Here is a 20,160-nt window from a genome sequence, read left to right as displayed (position 1 = left end):
CAAAATAAATCATTTTATAAACAACAGTCACAAAACAGTCAATTTAGTTGTCACGGTCCTGGGTCGTGCAACCCAGTGTTTTTAAGTTTTCTTATGTTTTGATATTCATTCAGTCTCAATCAGTATTCCAAGCTCATTTCTATTTTGCCTAGGTTGTCTTGTTATAGTTTATTAGCAGATTCCCCTTGTGTCTTCCTTCCCATGTTTAAGTTCCCCTCGCCCCTCATGTGTTTCTTTACTGCGTGGTTCATGTTATTAAGTTCGTGTCATGTCTGCGTCTCGTCATGTTTCCTGTGTTATTTTGAAAGTCTTGATTCTATGTTCATCATGCTTAGTGTGCTGGCATCATGATGTTCATTTTTGCCAGCTGTTTCCCCATGTGTTTCCATTCCCCTGATCACGTCCTTTGTGTATTTAGTTTGTGTGTTTTCATTCAGTCTATTTATTATTGTGCTATCTACTGTACAATATAAAGCGCCTTGAGGCGACTTTTGTTGTGATTTGGCGCTATATAAATAAAATTGAATTGAATTGAATTGAATTGAATTGAGTCTTTGTCAGGTTGTCTGTGTTACCTCTCTCCATGTCTCGTCACAGGTATCATTAGTAGTTATCTTAGTTGAAGTCATAGTTTTCTCAGTTTACTCATAGTTACCACAATTTAGTTTTCCCAGTATATGTTTTGGTTTTCCTTTATTCTGCCTTGTTTCATGTTTTGAGTATCTGCCCCCAAAATAAAGGCTCGCCTTTGGTTCAAGTTTGATTCTGTCTCCTCGCCTGTGTCTGCACTCGGATCCACTCTTCAAACACACCGGTGCACGGCGCTGTGACAGTAGTAACCACAAACACTCCAAAATTCTCATGTTTACCTCAGTGAAGTGCACTGAGAGATCTGTGTTCTCGTATAGCAGGCTAAGTTTGTCATCAGAACATCTGAAAATAAAGTTATTTGGGTTACAATCATTTGTTTGTTAATTTTTATTTCAATCATGTAAACAATCTACAGAAGTTAAATGAGCAAAGAAAAGAAAACAAAAATGCTATACAAAAGAAAGAAAAATGCATTTCAATATTGCTTCACCTTTTCTGATTCAGTTACTTATTTACAAGGAGTGGGAAGAAGTGTACACTTAAATATAAAGATTATAAAGAGTAAACAGGACTAGTGAGCTAACACAGCCATAAGGTACACCAGTGCTGATGGAGCGCATGTTTTTCACCCTAAAATTCTGTTCTGTCAGTTAAAGAGAATTAAAAGCATTTAATAATAAGTGGAGAGACGGACATCTGACTTGGGTTCTGTAAAAGGAGATGATGCTGTAACACATTAAAAGCAGAGCTAAAATCAACATACAAAATATGGGTGGAGTCTTTGGGATTTCCCCAGTGTTTCAGAAGTCAGTTTCTCTGATGGTATCATTTCTGTACCAACGGTCCCCCACAAACATGCACTCCTGCTTAACAGGCTGGCAACAGCAAGCCTTTAACCGTTGTTCTGTGTCGCCAGCTCCCCCATCCCCCCCCTCGAGGAAAGTACCTGATGCTGGTAAGGTGCTAAGAGGGCATATGCCAGGTTATGAAATTTCCCCTCGTGGGACTAATAAAGTTATCTTATCTTATCTTATCTTATCTTATCTTATCTTATCTTATCTTATCTTATCTTATCTTATCTAAAACAGCATCTGAGCCTCTACCTTTGTGACCTGATATTAAACCTCCATCTACGCCTCCTTGAATTCACATTTCAGTAGCACCTGAATTTAACTCAATAAAAACTTTGTTCATGTGAACACACTCAAAGTCAGTCTGATAAATTATGGGTTGATTTATTCTGATGATTACCATCTTCATGTTATGTTAGAGTAAGAGATGCCAGAGAAGGAAAAGACTTACTGGTTATTTTGAATCAGGTCCGCGTTCATTTTTAACTATTTAAATAGCAGAAATAAGAAAGTATCATCAGACGTGACAGTACACGTTAATAAAACAACAGTATGTTTTGTTTTTGTGTTCGTTTCTCCACCTTGAGGAATCACCAGACAAAACACTTTGTTTATAATTATTATTTATTAAAGCATTGGGTGATCAGATATGAACATGTACATGGAAGCCACAGTCTGTGAGCAATCAGCTGCGGCCAACTACCGAAAAGAGAGAAACGTCTCTTAGCACTTCACAAATTTTTATTTGAGAATGACCATCTATTTGACTGGTTAAAACTGCTGGGGAAAAACTGCTTGTATTGCAGGAACTGAGCTAAGAAGTGGTCATGACTGATATCAGGTGCCAGTTAACTACATCTGGCCCCTCACATTCCTTTAATCTTATGTCTGCACGTTTCTAAGTAGTGCAAGTGATTTAAGCAAAAATGACCGATCAGTATATTTGTCTTTAAACACTGAAAGAAGAGAAAAGGAGAGTTTATTCTTTGTCAGATTGGACTTCTTGGGTAAACAGTGTAAGCAGTTTAACAAAACAATAAAATAAAGGTCAGCTTATTAGCTTGTTCTGCAACATCTAACCATTTAAGGCAACCATTCTTCTTTGTGTTGGCTTAAATGTTGAGATGAATCTCTAATTATTCAAATTTCCTCATGGAAAAAGATCGGACTGACTGATTGACAGGACAGATGATCAGACGTGCAGAGTTATCATCATCATCATTAACACCGGAACAGAAGAATGGGTAGAGTTTCCCAGTGAAGGAGCAGCCAGTAAAGGAGTAGATAAGAGCTGCATGATCTACATCATAAAAGGAGACCAGACCTTCCTCATAATCCACAAACACCCCCACTTTCTCAAAACCAGACTGAAGCGGGAGACGGACTTCAGGATCCTCAAGAGCAACACAAATGTTTTCATATACTGATACAGTCCAGTAACCTTTCTCAGGACTCGGTGTGATTTTTTTCTTCCTGTTGACTGACTCTTTGACCACTCCTAATATCCATCTGGTCTTTTCTTTAACCTGAACCTTAAAGAAAAATCTGCCTGAAGAGAAACTCTGCTTTCCTAAAACACAAAGAAACACAAGAAATCTCTCTGGGTTGCCTGGACGTTTCTTCCTTCTATCACCACAATGTACTTGTTTTCCATTACGAGACAGGATGAGATTAGGATGTGCTGTATCAGGATCAAGAGTCACATCCACTGCATACTGCTGGACCCTCTTCAGCTCAGCCTCAAACAGCTTCTTCATGTCTTTACCGAGTGTCTCCTTCAGCTGATCCACAGCTCTCACCACAGTTCCCTCATATGATGGTGGATGGATACTGACCTTTGTCCAGTCTTTGGTGGCTAGATCAGCTTTCAGGGATGAGAATCTTTGGAGGAGGTGGAGGTGATCTTTAGAGTGTGAGAGCTGCTCCACCTCAGAGCTTCTCTTCATCAGCTCAGAGATTTCCTGTTCCAGATCTTTGATGAAACCTTCATCCTGTTTCTCTGTTGTTTCCTGTTTGTCTTCCATCTCCTTTATGAGCTCGTTCATACGTCTCCTGAGAGTCTTCCTCAGAGCAGTGAAGACCCGAACACCTTTTGCTTTCTCTCTGTCTGCAGCAGCTGTACTCATCTTCACTGACTTTTTGATCTTTCGAATCTTCAGTCGTCTCTTCTGGATCATTTGTTGAATTTCAGCTTCAGTCTTCCCCAGTTCTGCCTTCTTTCCTTCATATTCTTCTCTCAGAGGAGCAAACTCATGGGTCTTGTGGTCTATAACAGAGCAGAGCATGCAGACACATGTCTGATCGGTCTTACAGAACAGCTCCAGAGGTTTATCATGCTTCATACACATCCTGCCTTCCAGGTTCTCATCAGGGTCAATCAGCTGATGTCTTTTCAGACCTTTCATTGTCAGATGAGGCTCCAGGTGAGTCTGACAGTAGGAGGCCAGACACACCAGGCAGGATTTCAGGGCCTTCAGTTTGATTCCAGTGCAGATGTCACAGGGAACTTCTCCTGGTTTGGCAGCTTGTTGCTCTGAGCTGCTGCTGTTGACTTTCTGCTGAGCTTCACATCTGAACTGAGAAACCATCTCAGAGATGAAAGTGTTGATTTGCAGCTCAGTTTTTGTGTAGAACACCTTTTTACACATGGGACACTCAAACCTCTCACTAATATCCCAGTGTTGACTGATGCAGTTTTTGCAGAAGTTGTGTCCACATGGTGTGGAGACTGGATCAGTGAAGACATTCAGACAGATGGAGCACAGAAACTGATCATTCGATAGATGACAGCTGGCAGCAGACATGTCTGCACTCTGAGTGAGAAAGAAAAGAAAATGATTTTATTTCAAATTCACTTTTCATTATGTTTAAAGTGGACTTTTTCTGTCACATATCTCCTATTGTTGACCTTGTGAATGTTCATTTTTAAATAATAAGGTTAGTGTATGTAATCCCTGTGAGCCGAAAGTTCAGACTACAAACTGCTCTTCAAACTTTTCACTCCACGCTCAACACCCCCTAAACTTGGTTTGACTTGACACCCAGTATCAGGTAAAGAAGGTTATATCATGAATAGCTGTGTGTGGCAGGCAGGATTGGACCCAAAATGCAGACTTGCAGCCAGGACTGAACTTCAACTCACCTTTAGTGCTGGATGTACACATACATAAACTGAACTGGATTGAACTAGAAACCAAAAAACAAAACACACAGCCGGGGACTCTCCTCGTGACAACAAACCGAAGTGGAGGCGCGGGAGACGGGGAGGAGCAGACCGAAGTCTCCGGCGCTTGCAGTCTTTGGAAAATAACATGAACAAACTCCATGCTTGGATTTCCACACAAAAAGACATTGAGGAGTGCTCCATACTGTGTTTCTGTGAAACCTGGCTGGGGGAGAGGACACCTGATACGCCAATAACACCAGAGGGCTACACGGTCTTCAGAGCGGATGAAGCACTATGGACAACAGCAAGATCCGCAGTGGAAGAATGGCCGCCAACATCAAGCAATCATGGTGTACTGACTGTATGATCATTTCAAAACCTTGCTATGAAAATGTGGAATTTCTGACTCTAAGGTTAAGGCCTTTTTATTTGCCCAGAGAACTGCAGTGCATCATTGTGAGTGTCACACACACAGGTCCTGAAAGCTGTGAAAAAGGTGAACCCCCACAAGGCTGTGGGACCCGATGGAGTTCCTCCCAGAGTACTGAAGGCCTGCGGGGAACAACTAGCTTGTGTGTACACTGTCATCTTCAACCTGTCACCATCCCAGGCAGTAGTCCCACATATTTCTAAATCCTCCATCATTATACCAGTTCCCAAAAGACCGGACACATCCGCCCTGAACGACTTCAGGCCAGTGGCACTCACACACATTAATCACATGGTCCCGAACACTATTGACCCCGTCCAGTTTGCATACCAGCCCAATCGATCAGTGGATGATGCAACAGCAATTGCCCTGCACCATACTCTGCAACACCACAACATATGTCAGGATGCTCTTCCTGGACTACAGCTCTGCTTTCAACACCATCTGCCCGGGCAAGATAATCAAGAAGCTGACGGACCTCAACATCCCGACTCCCACCTGTAACTGGATTCTGGACTTTCTGACAGACAGACCACAGGTAGTGAGAATAGGAGGACTCTAGTAGACAACGTTCTTGTCTATGGTGAGGAAAACGACCCCATCATCAACACAGACAAGACCGAGGAATTAATACTGGACATCAGGAAGAACCCCCCTCCCCTGCAGCCTCTTATCGTCAAAGGGACGGAGGTGGAGAGGGCCAAGGGCCACAGATTCCTGGGACTGCAGGTTACATCAGACCTGAGCTGGACTCTCAACACCACAGCAACAGTGAAAAAAGCCCAGCAAAGGCTTTATTTCATTAGGGTGCTCAGGAAAGCCAGCATGAACCACCGCCCTCTCACCCAGGCCTAAAGTGGACTGATTGAGAGCATCCTCAATGCAGGCATCACTGTCTGGTATGGGAACACCACACAGACAGAGAGGAAAGCTCTGCAAAGAGTCATAAAATCTGAGGAGAGGATCATAGGGACAAAACTTCCTTCCATGGACTTTCTGTATACACAACACTGCCGAAAAAAAGCAGAGAGAATTATCAGGGACTCCCACCATCGAGCTCACTCTCTGCTCAGACACAAAAACTGCACATACAAACTGAGACACAACATTACGGACAGCATCATCACACAGAGAACAAGATTTTTCAACAGCTTCTTCCCCGCAACTGTCAGACTTATGGCAAAACACAAACACTGAAATACTCACACAACACTAAACACGCCACAGTCAGACTGATGGTAAACAAAAAACACTGGACACTTAAAATAACACAGCACTACTTTACCTCATTTTGAATGTATGATTGGTTAAAATCACTGACTAATGAGCAATATATTCACAACAGTATTACAACCCTCTCTGTACAGTGTTTTTGTATATAGTAAATACTATGATTGCTCTATTCCTTACTTTATTTCTATTTTCCTTTTTTAGTAGATTTGTCTTTATCTTGTAAAAAGTGTGACTTGATCTGGAGAGCTCTGCACAAGAATTCCAGTGTGCATGGACTGCTGGTCCTGTGCGCAAATGGCAAATAAAAATCTTGAATCTTGAATAAACAGTAATAAAAGCGAGCAGACTGAAATCCAAACCATGTAATTCACTTCCAAAACCAGAGAAGTGACAGCTAAATGTTTCCACAGTGGATTTGTGGCTGAATGATAGCATTTTTAGTAGAGATGAATTTATCGTTTATCTGATTTTCAGACGCAGGACCACACCTCCATACGTGCCTTTTCCTGTTCTCTGTCTGTATATGATCCCCCTGCACTAAAAATGTTTGTTCTTATTTCCATGCCCCTCCCAATCTTCTTCGGTTCATTTACCTCTCATTAGTACACGAAGATCTGCCAGGCCAGGGGAGCCACCACCAGTCCCCTCTGAGGCCCTCCCCAAACTGCAGCCTCAATACATGTTCAAGCCATCTGCCTTCTTTGTCTCAATCCAACACAGTGCGGCTATTAAGTCAACTCTCATTTCAACCTTTTGAAACAACAACCGAAGAACAAAACAAGTTTGTTACATTTCAGCCTCTGTGCAGAGCTGAAGTTCAACATCTGGAAAGAAGAAGTTGCACCGCTGACCTTTGTAGGTAATCCTGATGTCTTCAACTCATTAAGAATATTTCTAGAGTATTTTTATGAGTCTCCTCATGCTCTGAATCTAGATCATTCCCCTTTAAGTGGTTAATGACAGTTTTTACTGTGAATCGGCGGTGCTGAGGAACTTAATGAATGAGAAGTGTCTTGTCACACCAGGGTCTCCCCTCATCCCGTTTACAGGTTTATAAAATGAGGAGGATCAACAGTTGCCCTTTAAAACAGTGTGATCATAGATATCTGTACTTACCAGTGTTGGACAGAAGCTCTGCTGTGCTGCTGAGAAAGGCTGGATGAGCACAGTTTGATGCACTTTTGAAGAGAAACTTGCTTTAAGTTTCACTTTTAGATTCTTTCAGATGCTGCTCCACCTCTTCCTTCTGCCGACTCAGCGGCAACTTTTACTATGAATATTTATCAGGATACATTCAAATGTAGTCTGACTAACTTGAGTCTCCGCCTCTTTCTGTAGTTCCTGCAGGTACTTATGGACCTGCGTGCATGTGTGTTACATTTCAGTCACATGGAGCAGGATTTTTGGAAAAGGTAAAGGGAAATCTTTGTGCTTTTCTGTTTTCTATTTTCTGTTTGGTTTGACTTCTGAAATGCTGTTCTGTCTTAATCTGTACAACATCTGTTGAAGAGCACAAAGTTAGTCAGACCATTGTGACACATTACACCTGAAATTGTATTTTTAAATGTCCACCTTTGTGTAACTAATGCTCCAGATATGAGAAGACCAAAGCCACACAGAGCATCCTGGCAGATAAGCAGCGCCATGTGGAGAACGCTCAAGACACCCACACACGTGGCGAGCACCAGGAAAAAGGAAGTAGCAGGACTCAGACCTTTGTTTTGGTCCTTCAGCTGAAACAGTAAAGAGACAAAGAGACAAACAAAGACTATGTTGCTCACGTGTGGAAAAACAGCAAAAGTATTTTTTATGATGGAATCAAAGAAAGTGAATCACCTGCTGTTTGATATGAAGCCTCGACTCAAGTATATTCAAACATTGAATCTGGAAAAAAGCCCACCATTTACACTGAGTGATACTTTATTGTCCTTTAGGAATATTTACTGTAGGCTCAGTTGCTGTCAGTGAAGCTTCCTTCACAAAGAGTTAATAAAGCTCCCTGACGAACCTTTACAGAACTCGCTGTCTCAAGAGGGCACGCAACTTCTTACAAGACTGTACACACCCAGGACACCGGGTGTTTAAGCTGCTGCCATCTGCCAGGAGGTTCAGGCTGCTGAGGTTGTGGACAAACAAACTAAAGGGCAGAGCTACAGCTCTAATCAGAGCAAACAGCTGACCTTATTGGCTACCTCCCTGAACTTTTTTGAGGGGTAACACCAATAACAAAAATAATATTTATATTTATAACAAGGTGGAATAATAATCAATGTGCAATACACAAAGACTTATTCTTCATTTTATTACTTAAGTTACTGTGTTGTGTTGTGTTGTGTCGTGTCGTGTCGTGTTGTGTTGTGATGTGTCGTGTTGTGTTGTACATAGTGCGGCGTGGGACTGTTTACCAATTGAATTGCACTGTTGTACTATGTATGACTGTGCAATGACAATACAGAGTTGTCTTAGCTTATCTAAACATTTGAATAAAAGAGAAATAAATAAATTGATAAAGAACAGACGTCTATCTGTTAATAACCAGTCAATTTAGTAACAACAAACACTCCACAATTCTCATATTGCACAGATAACTTTAAAAATGATCATTACAAACCCTGATTGACATGCAGGCAAATTAATTTTTAATGTTTTTCAGCATTTTGGGACTGTCTCTTCTGCCAGAAGGCAAGAGCTACTACTCAGGATGGAGGATAGATGAGGGTCTAATAAAGCTCTGTGAGTCAATGAATACAGGACACTCATGAATGGATTGTATGGAGAGGTCTTCAGTCCTCCATCACCTTCATGGCAAACTGCACCAGACATCTGACTTGGGTTCTGTAAAAGGAGATGAGGCTGTAACACATTAAAAGCAGAGATGGTTTCAACAAACAAAACACAGGCGGAGTCTTTGGGATTTCCCCAGTGCTTCAGAAATCAGTTTCTCTGATCGTGACATTTCTGTGCCAACTGCCCCCCACAAACATGCAGCTGCCACCCCTCTCAGTTCTTCCCCCAACTTTTTTTTTCTTTGCACGCACAAGAGAAAGACCCTGCAATTTGATCACAGAGATCCAGCATTCAAAACATATTTTCAAGGAGGTGCAAACTCCTCCAACTTTCTTCTGAGTGACAGTGTGTTACAGAGTATCATGCTTACCAGTGGAGATCCACTGCCTTGCCTGGGGAACGCTCTTGTATCGCTCCCTCTTTTCCCTCTTTTTTAAAAAAAATAGTTTTCTATGAGACAACTGTATTTTAATAGCCTTGACGGATTCATCCAGCATAACAGAGGTATAGCAGTGCGTCTCTGGTGTAAGTGTAGGTGAGTAGCGGCTCGACTTCAACTTGAGTAAATGTTTGGCACACAGTCAGCAGCTACCAGTTATTCAGTGGCAGTAATGGTCCTTGTACAGGTCACACTTTACTACTTGCCTCAAACATAAAAGTTAAAATGAACCTCAGTAACTAAATTCAAGACATGAAAAGAGCAAAACAATGAATACCAGAACAGCAGCACAGATCAGCTGATCCCAGTCAATACAGCAAAACAAATCTGCTTGACTTCACTATTCTGACATATCTTTTAACCCCTCAGAGGTAAAACTCTGTGACTCTGTGAGTTATTTTTTTTCTCACACTTGCAGGAAACCAGGTGATAAACTTCCTGTTTTATGTGTATTTGTGTTTTTAGGAGCCATGAGGAGCTCTGCAGTTTTCTTCAATCCAGCAAACCCTCAGCTTCATCATCCTGAGGGTCATTTAGGCTGTACTGATTCACCATTTTCCCAATTTAATGATTAGCCTGCATTAACATGACAGCTCCAAATGTAAATGTATCACTTTGAGTGAAAATCCAGCAGAGGGCGCTCTGAGCTTTATGCTTAATTTAAACCATTTAAACCTGTGTGTATAAAAATCACAATGTAACTGTGAGGCCGCTGTGAAGCTCAGACTCGTTTTCCCACGAGCTCAGGGTTTACAGTACGGCTGTTCACCTCTCGATGTGAACTAGAACATCTGCAGACAGCTGGAAATGAAGTCTTTAAACTCTTTATTATAGCATATTACCCTGATCACTTCATGTTTTAATGCTCAAAAGAGATGTGTTTTTATAAAGACCTTAACAAGAGAAATCAGACTTTATTATTACAACAACAGCAGAAACATCTACTTTTGATTTAATGACACCCATGAACAGAAAGTTTCTATGAATCAAAGATTTAAATTCACAGTCAAATCTAAAACATTAAACACTACACACTGATGTATAGACCCTCAGCTGTCTGCTGAATATCTGACAGGAACAGGAGAAATAAACTCATTCAGAGATTTCTACCACACAGTGAACTGAGAGATTAATCTGAGTGGAGTCTGTATCTCTACATGAATACACCTCGTTTAGAGCTCATCTTTATGATAAGATCTAAACGAGGTGCCAAAGGACCCGGCCCACGTAGTAGAACACAGCTACTATCTCTACTTTTAAGATTAGAATTGAAACTTTCATCTTTGCTAAAGCGTATAGTTAGGTCTGGATCAGGTGACCCTGAATCCTCCCTTAGTTACAACAGGTGTAGACTGCTGGCGGATTTCGATGATCCATTATTTCCTTTTCAGTCACCTTTAACACTCACTATGTGTTAATAGACCTCTCTGCTGAATCACAATTGTTAATAATCTCTGTCTCTCTTCCACAGCATGTCTTTATCCTGTTTTCCTTCTCTCCCCCCAGCCGGTCGCAGCAGATGGCCCCGCCCCTCCCTGAGCCTGGTTCTGCTGGAGGTTTCTTCCTGTTAAAAGGGAGTTTTTCCTTCCCACTGTCGCCAAAGTGCTTGTTCATAGGGGGTCATATGACTGTTGGGTTTTTTCTGAGTATGTATTATTGTAGGGTCTACCTTACAATATAAAGCACCTTGAGGCAACTGTTGTTGTGATTTGGAACCTGTACAAATAAAGCTGAACTGAATTGACTATAACTGAACTGTGTGTGTTGTCTCACTTCAACCTCCCTGGTATATCTGTCACTTACAAGAACATCACTTACATCATATGTTTAGTTTGTGTGGTTGGGATTTGGTGCTATATAAATAAAACTGAACTGAATTGAATTGAGAATCATCAAAGCACACGGCTGAAATGAAAGATAATTAATTAAAGACAGGGGAAACAAAGCTAAATGCAATGCACACAAGACAAGAGACTATCAAAATAAAACAGGAAAGAATCAAACATGGGAACAACAGAAACACAGACTTTACAGCCATGGGGAAAACAGGATGGCAGGAAAACTGAAATCCAGGGGATCAAGTATAAACAATAACTCTAATTACAAATAACAAAAGAAGACAACCAAAACTGGGAATTAGATCATGGAAAACAAAATTAATACAAACTAGCATACAAACTCAAAATTACAAGAAAAAATACAATAAAATAAACGAAAAAAATCTTAATAATAAACAGAACTGAAATGTTGAAGACTTGGGACCATGACATTTCTTTGTGCCAGCAGCTCTTTTCTTCCTCTGAGCATCCCCCAACAGTGGTTCCATTGCTCCATTTAAATATAAAACGCAACAGTGTAAAATTACCTTGTGTTTCTGCTTTCTTTATCACACCTCTGTGAATATATTGTCTCAGTCTTCCCTTGTCTCTCATCTGAGTCTCTGCTCCTTAATGCTCTCTGGTAGCTATTGGTAAGGCGTAAATATTTCTGTCAAAATAAGACACACAACTACAACACGGGAAAAGACTCAGAGAAACCAAGTTAATGATAAAAACCCTGAAAACCCTAAATTTCACACCAGAGCTTCAACTCTCGCGGTCCAGTACCGGTCCATGGCCCAGGGGTTGGGGATCGCTGCTAAAATGGGAACATAGTGTCCAAATGGACCATGTTCAGCACCTCCACTGCTGAGGCTTGTGTACTGAGCTGTGGCCGCAAGGTGGTTGGTGCCTGTCGTGGTGGTAACCCCTGTTGAGAAAGGCTGGATGAGCTCAGTTTAAGATTCCTTTGTAGAGAAACAGATCTGCTGAGCTGCAGCTCTCATTTTAAGTTTCAGGTCTCGCCTCTGACACCGAAGCCCTCCTCTTTCAGGTGTTGCTCCACCTCTGAAAGGCGGTGGGTAAGGCTAACAGGCTGGGTTGTTTATTGTGTTGTTATATTTTTGTTATGCTCTGTTGGTGTCAATCATGAATGGTACAGTGCTCAACTCTCCTCTTATGTTACAAAATTTGACTCTCAGAATTTTGAGAGTCAAAATTATAACAGAAGAAAGACCATGAATGTCTCCTTTAGTTTTTTTTCCCACTAAAACACCTGAAAACTATGCTCTACTTAACCTTGACTGACAGTCTAATTTGTGTTTCCTTTCCTGTAAAATGTATTATGTTTGTTATTAAACCTACTTTCTAGTGTAGAGTGCCTAACAAATTCATCAGACCACCATGCAGTGTAAGGTTTCTGCCACAACTGCACTGAATTAATGGATTAACAACAACATTTTATTTTTCTGCAATGGATAATCCACCAGTATGTGCAAATATAATTATTGTTATTAACCATGAATCATCAAATATAGTGTTTTAAATTAATACATTTCATAAGCAGTGTTTCTAACACTTGACTTCTAACTATTTTGAAGTCAATATAATCAGATTGTAATTTCAGCTAAAAAGGAAAAAAAAAACCTGTAGAGGAATTAAACCCTTACTCACCGGCCATATTATAAAGTGTTAACATGGATAAGTAGTGCATTTTTACCATGAATGTGTCTCAGTAAAGCTGATCACTGCTGGTGTTCTAACAACAGCTCTTTTATTTTTTTTAAAAATAGAAAAACTAGTGCATTTTCATGGCCCAAAAACTTTTTCAGAGCAACCTGGAAGAGAAATGTTGAGATTAACCTGTAATTTATGAAATGTCCATATAGAAAAAGATCAAATTGACAGATTGACAGGACAGATGATCAGATGATCATTAACTTCGGGACTGAAGAATGGGTAGAGTTTCTCAGTGAAGGTGCAGCCAGTAAAGGAGTAGATAAGAGCTGCATCATCAACATTATGAAAGGAGACGAGACCCTCCTCATAATCCACAAACACCCCCACCTTCTCAGGATAAGACTGAAGAGGAAGACAGACTGGAAGATCCTCAAGAGCTACACAAATGTTTTCATATACTCCTACACTCCAGTAACCTTTTTCAGGACTCGGTGTGATTTCTTCCTTCCTGTTGACTGACTCGTTGGCCACTCCTAAGGAACAGTTGGTCTTGTCGTTAACCTGAACCTCAAAATAAAATCTGCCTGAAGAGAAACTCTGCTTTCCTAAAACAATGGGAATTTCAGAAAATCTCTCTGGGTTGTCTGGAAGATCATTCTCCTCTTCACCACAGTGTACTTGTTTTCCATCATCAGACAAGATGAGATAAGGATGTGCTGTATCAGGATCAAGAGTCACATCCACTGCATACTGCTGGACCCTCTTCAGCTCAGCCTCAAACAGCTTCTTCATGTCTTTACTGAGTGTCTCCTTCAGCTGATCCACAGCTCTCACCACAGTCCCCTCATATGATGGTGGATGGATACTGACCTCTGTCCAGTCCTTGGTGGTTGGAGCAGCTTTCAGGGATGAGAAGCTTTGGAGGAGGTGGAGGTGATCTTTAGAGCGTGAGAGCTGCTCCACCTCAGAGCTTCTCTTCATCAGCTCAGAGATTTCCTGTTCCAGATCTTTGATGAAACCTTCAGCCTGTTTCTCTGTTGTTTCCTGTTTGTCTTCAATCTCCTTTATGAGCTCATTCAGGCGTCTGTCAACAGACTCCTTCAGAGCAGTGAAGACCTGAACACCTTCTGCTTTCTCTCTGTCTGCAGCATCTTTACTCATCTTCACTGACTCTTTGATCTCCTGAATCTTCTGTCGTGTCTTCTGGATCATCTGTTGAATTTCAGCCTCAGTCTTGACCAGTTCTGACTTCGGTCCTTCATATTCTTCTCTCAGAGGAACAAACTCATGAGTCTTGTGGTCTATAACAGAGCAGAGCATGCAGACACATGTCTGATCGGTCTTACAGAACAGCTCCAGAGGTTTATTGTGCTTCATACACATCCTGCTTTCCAGGTTCTCCTCAGGATCAATCAGCTGATGTCTTTTCAGACGTGAAGCTGTCAGATGAGGCTGCAGGTGAGTGTGACAGTAGGAGGCCAGACACACCAGGCAGGACTTCAGGGCCTTCAGTTTGGTTCCAGTGCAGATGTCACAGGGAACTTCTCCTGGTTTGGCAGCTTGTTGCTCTGAGCTGCTGCTGCTGACTTTCTGCTGAGTTTCATGTCTGAACTGAGAAACCATGTCAGAGATGAAAGTGTTGATGTGCAGCTCAGGTCTGGTCTGAAAGTCCTTTTTACACACAGGACACTGACACCTCTCACTGATATCCCAGTGTTGACTGATGCAGTTTTTGCAGAAGTTGTGTCCACACGGTGTGGAGACTGGATCAGTGAAGACATCCAGACAGATGGAGCACAGAAACCGATCTTCAGATAGAAGACAGCTGGCAGCAGACATGTCTGCACTCTGAGTGAGAAAGAAAAGAAAATGATTTTATTTTAAATTCAGTTTTAATTCTAATAAAAGTGGCTCTACTTGGCTGTTCCTTCTTTTCTGTGATAGATCTAGGGTCAGGGTATGTGAAAGTAATCCCTTTGAGCCCAAAAGTTCAGATTTCAGACTGAACTGCTCTAAACAGTTCAGAATGAAAGGTGCCACCACTCAGACAATACCAACACATCTGCACTGATACTGAAGGAGAAAAAGTAGAAACCAGAGGTAACGATATTTCTAGTGATGACAACTGATAAGAATTTAGCAATTCCGATTCCATTATCGATTCTCATTTGCTCCATTTTCAGAGTCACGACCGTTGCTAAGCAACAATAAAAAAATTACTTTCATGCAAATTGCATGCTGTGGGTCAAATGTTTGTGCGTGTTACATTACTTTCATGTTACTTTGTAAAATAGCGGGAACACAGGGGTGTTCACCAATATCTTCAACCTCTCCCTGAGCCAGTCAGTGGCCCCCACATCCCTCAAAACACCCACCATCATTCCTGTTCCTAAGAAATCAGTGGTCTCCTGTCTGAATGACTACCGTCCTGTTGCACTGACATCTGTCATCATGAAGTGCCTCGAGCGGCTGGCCAAAGGTCACATCTGCTCCTCCCTCCCAGACATTCTGGAACCTCTTCAGTTCGCCAATCGAACATACAGAGCCACAGAGGATGCCATCGCCCTGACAATGCACACTGGCTCACTTACCTGGAAAAAGGGAATACATATGCAAGAATGCTCTTCATCGACTACAGCTCACAGCACACAGCTTCATCAGCTGTTCTCCTTGTTACCATCTGGCAGACGTTACAGGAGTCTGCCTGCTCAGACTACAAGACTTAAAAACAGTTTTAACCACCAAGCCATTCAACACCTCAACCACAACACTTAAACACACACACTCCACTACACAGGATGCACACAGAAGCTGTCCTACAGTTTCACAGGGACATACTACACTCTGCACTTATTACTTCATTTTTAATAAAAATAAAAACCCTTACTCCGTGCAATACTGTACAAACTACACACACACGTCAACGGTCACATTTCTATTTAAAATTTCTATAATTATACAAGTGTGTGCACACACACACACACACACACACACACACATATATTTAGTCAGTTAACATTTTTTTAATATATTTTTCGCTATATTTTATAAATATTTGGGGGGGGTTACTATTTTTTACTGTATTACATTTCATAGCAATGTTGACCCTGTGCTAACTTACTATGTGACAAACAAAACTGAAACTGAACTGATATTTTTAATCACGTCCATGGCTCACACCATATGACATTGATTTCATCACATGAGGCTGTAGGACAGGCGGTGAACAGTGAGCATAAAAGCGTCATTACGCACGAAGAATTTATTGACATGTGTGACAATAAATACCTGCACATGTGACATGAAATTATTTGCTCGTGATTACGTTTTTTTGCGTGACTTTTGACATAAAAATGATTCCACAGCTCCAAATCGTCCCCACAAACAGCGTCATTTCTGCTGTCGCAGATCAGGACTGCTGAAAGTGAAAGTTTATGATTTTATTCTTTGCACTGTGCTAAAAATAAGATGAGGATGAATTTTCATATTTTTATAAAAATAATTTAACAAAGAGGGAGACATGTAGAGATATGTGTGGAAATACTCCCTACCCCTCCCACAGGTGAACTGCACCGTGTTTCCAGGTTACAAAGAGGAGGATCAACATGTGGATTTTAAAACAGTGTGATCGTGATTATCTGTACTCACCAGTGTTGGAAGAACCTGTGCTGTGCTGCTCAGAAAGGCTGGAAGAGCTCAGTTTGACGCTCCTGTGAAGACAAACAAACAAACTTTGCTGTTCTCACTGTAAGTTTCACTTCCGGTCTCTGACTCTGAAGCTCTCGTCTTTCACATATTGCTCCGCCTCTGAGAGGCGGTGGCTCAGCAGTGCGTGGATGTGTCTTAGTGGACCTGATCACTGCTCGTGTTCAGCCAGGGCTTATTTTTTCTTTTGAGAAAAAATAAAAGAAGCAACATTTTCATTACAGACGAGAGGACGCTCTGAGGACCACGCCCACACAGGTGGAGCAAACAGGAAGAAGCAGTGACAAGACAAGAAAATGTCTCAGACGCTGAAACATCAAAGAAGCAGATGGACCCGAATCCATCAGACTGACTGATCATCTAAACCAGGGGTCCCCAATCACAGTCCACTAGGGCTGGTGTCCCTGCAGGTTTTAGCTCTCACCCTGGGTCAACACACCTGAATCACATGATTAGTTCATTACCAGGCCTCTGGAGAACTTCAGGACATGTTGGCCGTTTATCAATGCCCAAGTACGCGAGTAAGTACTCGCGTTCTCGGTGAGTACGTACCCGCCAAGAACGCGAGCACGGACTCGCGATATGTACAATTGGAACACCTGCGTACGTGATGATGTCACAGGTCCGGAGTTTTTATTGCCGTCCCCTCTTAATGTAACTGTGAGTAACATGTTATGAAGCTTAACTTTAATCACAGCCAAACCGGTTTACTCAGGAACAAATAAAACACTGAAATAAACCAAACATTAACATTTAGAAGTGATCTAAGTGACTTATATATCATTTTTAACCTCAGTAGTGAAACCTCTATTAATAAAAATAGTGTACATGTACATACATGTACATACCGTAATAAAAACAAGCAGGTGAGATGTTAGAACGCTTTTATTTCTATAACCTGAGTAGTGAGAAGACCGCGAGCGGGGGGGAGTGTGCCGGGAGTCCGGTGTTGAGTTTTGGACGAAATGCATTCTGGGATATTTAGCTGTACCAAGTCCACACCGATGCATGCTCGATAAAACGGGCGGAGCGAGAACACATCCGGGACTTTTTCGCGTTCTCGGCTTGATGCGTACTTCGAATTGGAACAGTACTTGGTCTCCGACTGATGACGTATCACGAGTACACGAGAACGCAAGTACGCACAAGTACGCATATTGATAAACGCCCGTTGAGAAGGTAATTTATCCATTTAAATCAGCTGTGATGGATCAAGGACACATTTAAAACCTGCAGGGACACCAGCCCTCGTGGACTGAGATTGGGGACCGCTGATCTAAACAATATACAGAAGTTCATTTAGCAAATAAAAGAAATAAAAATGCTACACAAAGTAAAACAAAATACATTTCAATATCAGACAATATTTAATCTGCTTCCTTACTGATATAATCTGCAGTATTGATAATGAACATATTTCTAATATAATATATGCACAACATAAAGTACTAATTATTATTATACAATCCTGTTTTTGTTAGTCCATAACTTTGCCTCCACAGAGCAAAGCCAAAGCCAATCTACTGCAGTGCTCGCAAAGAAGACTTGCATGACGGCTTCTTTGTTTGTGAAGCTGCTGAGTCAAACTGTGGTCATAAATATTTTGTACTTGTGAATCAGACCACATAGCTGTGAACTGAGTTTTGTAACCTTGTGAACCAAAATATCTGAAAATTTTATGTTTGTGGATCTATAGATAAGAATTTGTTTGTGTGTGTGTGAAAAATGCTGATGAGAACAGATGGGTGTGGCTGTCAGAGGGGGACAGGCAAACCCATCTGTTCTCTGACTGGATAGTTAAATTTGTGATTGACATGACATTGACCAATCAGCTGAAAGGAAGAAAAATTGGGTCAAAATTCCTACTTGCAAGATGAAACTTACACACAGCCAGGGAACTTGAGCGCAGAGTTTTACACATAGTTTTTTCCTTTGTATCTGTCACCAAATCTCAACAAAAAATGTAACTTGTGTAAATCTTTTTTACAAACACACAAATTCTCATCTATAGATGCACAAACATAAATATTTTCAGATATTTTGGTTTACAAGCTTGCAAAACTCAGTTCACAACTAGGCATTCTGATTTACAAGTACAAAATATTTATGACCACAATTTGAGCCCAGAGTAGAATCAGAATCAGAATCAGAAGACTTTATTTATCCCCAGGGGGGAATTAACAAACAACAGACAGGCAGGTGTGTATGCCAAACACGGGAGCCCGAGGTGAGCTCCGCCCCGGCCGCGTGATGCAGGAGCAGGAGGGAGGGGGAAAGAGATAAAAACAAAAACAAAAACACATGTAGCCTTGCAGGGGTCCGTTCTTCGTACCTCGCTAAGTAAGTTAGCTGGATTTGATTGTTGACGATTTCGCATGATCTTGGATCATTCGGTTCTCCGAAGCTCATCCGGGACTTGCTGTCATAGCAACAGATCCGTAAGCGTAAACCTGCTTGGGAGCAGGCTTACTTTATGTAAACAGGATTTGATTCTTTTATTGATTGCATACAGATACATAGAGGTCATTTCCTAAAAAAAAAGGGAAATGTACTAGTAATCATTCTATTACATGTATTTGATTATTTCAGATGTAATTCATATTTTAGAGTAGTAATAGTAAATTACTTCGTGTAATCAAGATGAGAGACCACGGCTATAAAAGCGAAGGTGGATTTGGGAAGTCTGTCGCAGCCATGTCCTGTCTGTTCGTATACGCGAGCAACCCATTGTGGAAGGTGCAAGATTGATAAGGACAGTTTCCAGAATTCAGCGGATATTGCGGGATAGATGGGACAGACAGGATCCTTCCTCCTCCATATTATCTATCTATCTATCTATCTATCTATCTATCTATCTATCTATCGACCCGGCTCATAGCTGCAACATAAAAGAAGATGAATACCAGATTGTGGGTGAGAAGAGGTTGGCTAAAAATGGCTGGTGCCACTAAGGCAAAGACAAGTGAGCTCTCGAAGCTCCGTGGGTGGGGTGAATGCTGCTGGATCCATATCTGGCTGGTCCGTACTGCCACGGCGAGTGAGATGTGCCGTGTGGGAATTAAAGGAGGATCCAAACGCAGGCACTTGTAAAGGTGTGAGGGTGGTTTATTAAACCCAACAAAAGAGATGGACAAAATGGTGAACGGAGAACTAACCTATACTGGGAAAACTAAACTACTGACCCTGAACAGAAACACAAACCTGAACACGAATAACAGCGAGCAGAAAACAGATGACGGTTGGCAGCAGGGAAACACACGGATGAGACATGGTGGATACACAGACGGACCAGCCAACACACAGACAGAAGACGCGACTTAAATACACACAGGGAAACACAGGGAGATTACACACAGGTGGGGAACACAGCTGGGAATAATCAACAAGACGAGACAGAGGTAAAACTGAACACACTCACATGAGACGCAGACCTTCACAATAAAACAGGAAACGAGAACAAA

General features: G+C 41.5%; 2 protein-coding genes across 4 annotated transcripts; both read right to left on the bottom strand.

The window, feature by feature from the left end:
• Positions 1-2,054: 2,054 nt before the first annotated feature.
• Positions 2,055-7,523, bottom strand: LOC106098970 (E3 ubiquitin-protein ligase TRIM21-like). 2 transcript variants are annotated; one of them, XM_019351379.2, is made up of 2 exons: positions 7,388-7,523; positions 2,055-4,255 (listed from the first exon to the last, which is right to left on the bottom strand). In XM_019351379.2, the coding sequence occupies exon 2, from the start codon at positions 4,244-4,246 to the stop codon at positions 2,579-2,581; it is 1,668 nt and encodes a 555-aa protein (XP_019206924.1). In that variant the 5' UTR covers positions 4,247-4,255; positions 7,388-7,523; the 3' UTR covers positions 2,055-2,578. The 2 variants fall into 2 exon arrangements, with proteins under 2 accessions (XP_019206924.1, XP_025758492.1); XM_025902707.1 differs by lacking the exon at positions 7,388-7,523 and adding an exon at positions 6,865-6,963.
• A 4,760-nt stretch (positions 7,524-12,283) lies between these two features.
• On the bottom strand, positions 12,284-16,846 carry LOC109197122 (E3 ubiquitin-protein ligase TRIM39-like). Of its 2 annotated transcripts, XM_019352292.2 has the most exons (3): positions 16,643-16,846; positions 15,370-15,585; positions 12,284-14,842 (listed from the first exon to the last, which is right to left on the bottom strand). In XM_019352292.2, exons 2-3 carry the CDS (start codon positions 15,373-15,375, stop codon positions 13,211-13,213), a joined length of 1,638 nt encoding a protein of 545 aa, XP_019207837.1. In that variant the 5' UTR covers positions 15,376-15,585; positions 16,643-16,846; the 3' UTR covers positions 12,284-13,210. The 2 variants fall into 2 exon arrangements, with proteins under 2 accessions (XP_019207837.1, XP_019207838.1); XM_019352293.2 differs by lacking the exon at positions 15,370-15,585.
• Between the last annotated feature and the right edge of the window lie 3,314 nt (positions 16,847-20,160).

The sequence above is a fragment of the Oreochromis niloticus genome, linkage group LG23, assembly GCF_001858045.2.
Source record: "Oreochromis niloticus isolate F11D_XX linkage group LG23, O_niloticus_UMD_NMBU, whole genome shotgun sequence".
In the NCBI taxonomy this organism is placed as follows: Eukaryota; Metazoa; Chordata; class Actinopteri; order Cichliformes; family Cichlidae; genus Oreochromis; species Oreochromis niloticus.
The sequence above is the reverse complement of the archived record's forward strand: the minus strand, read 5'-3'. Positions and strand labels throughout refer to the sequence as shown.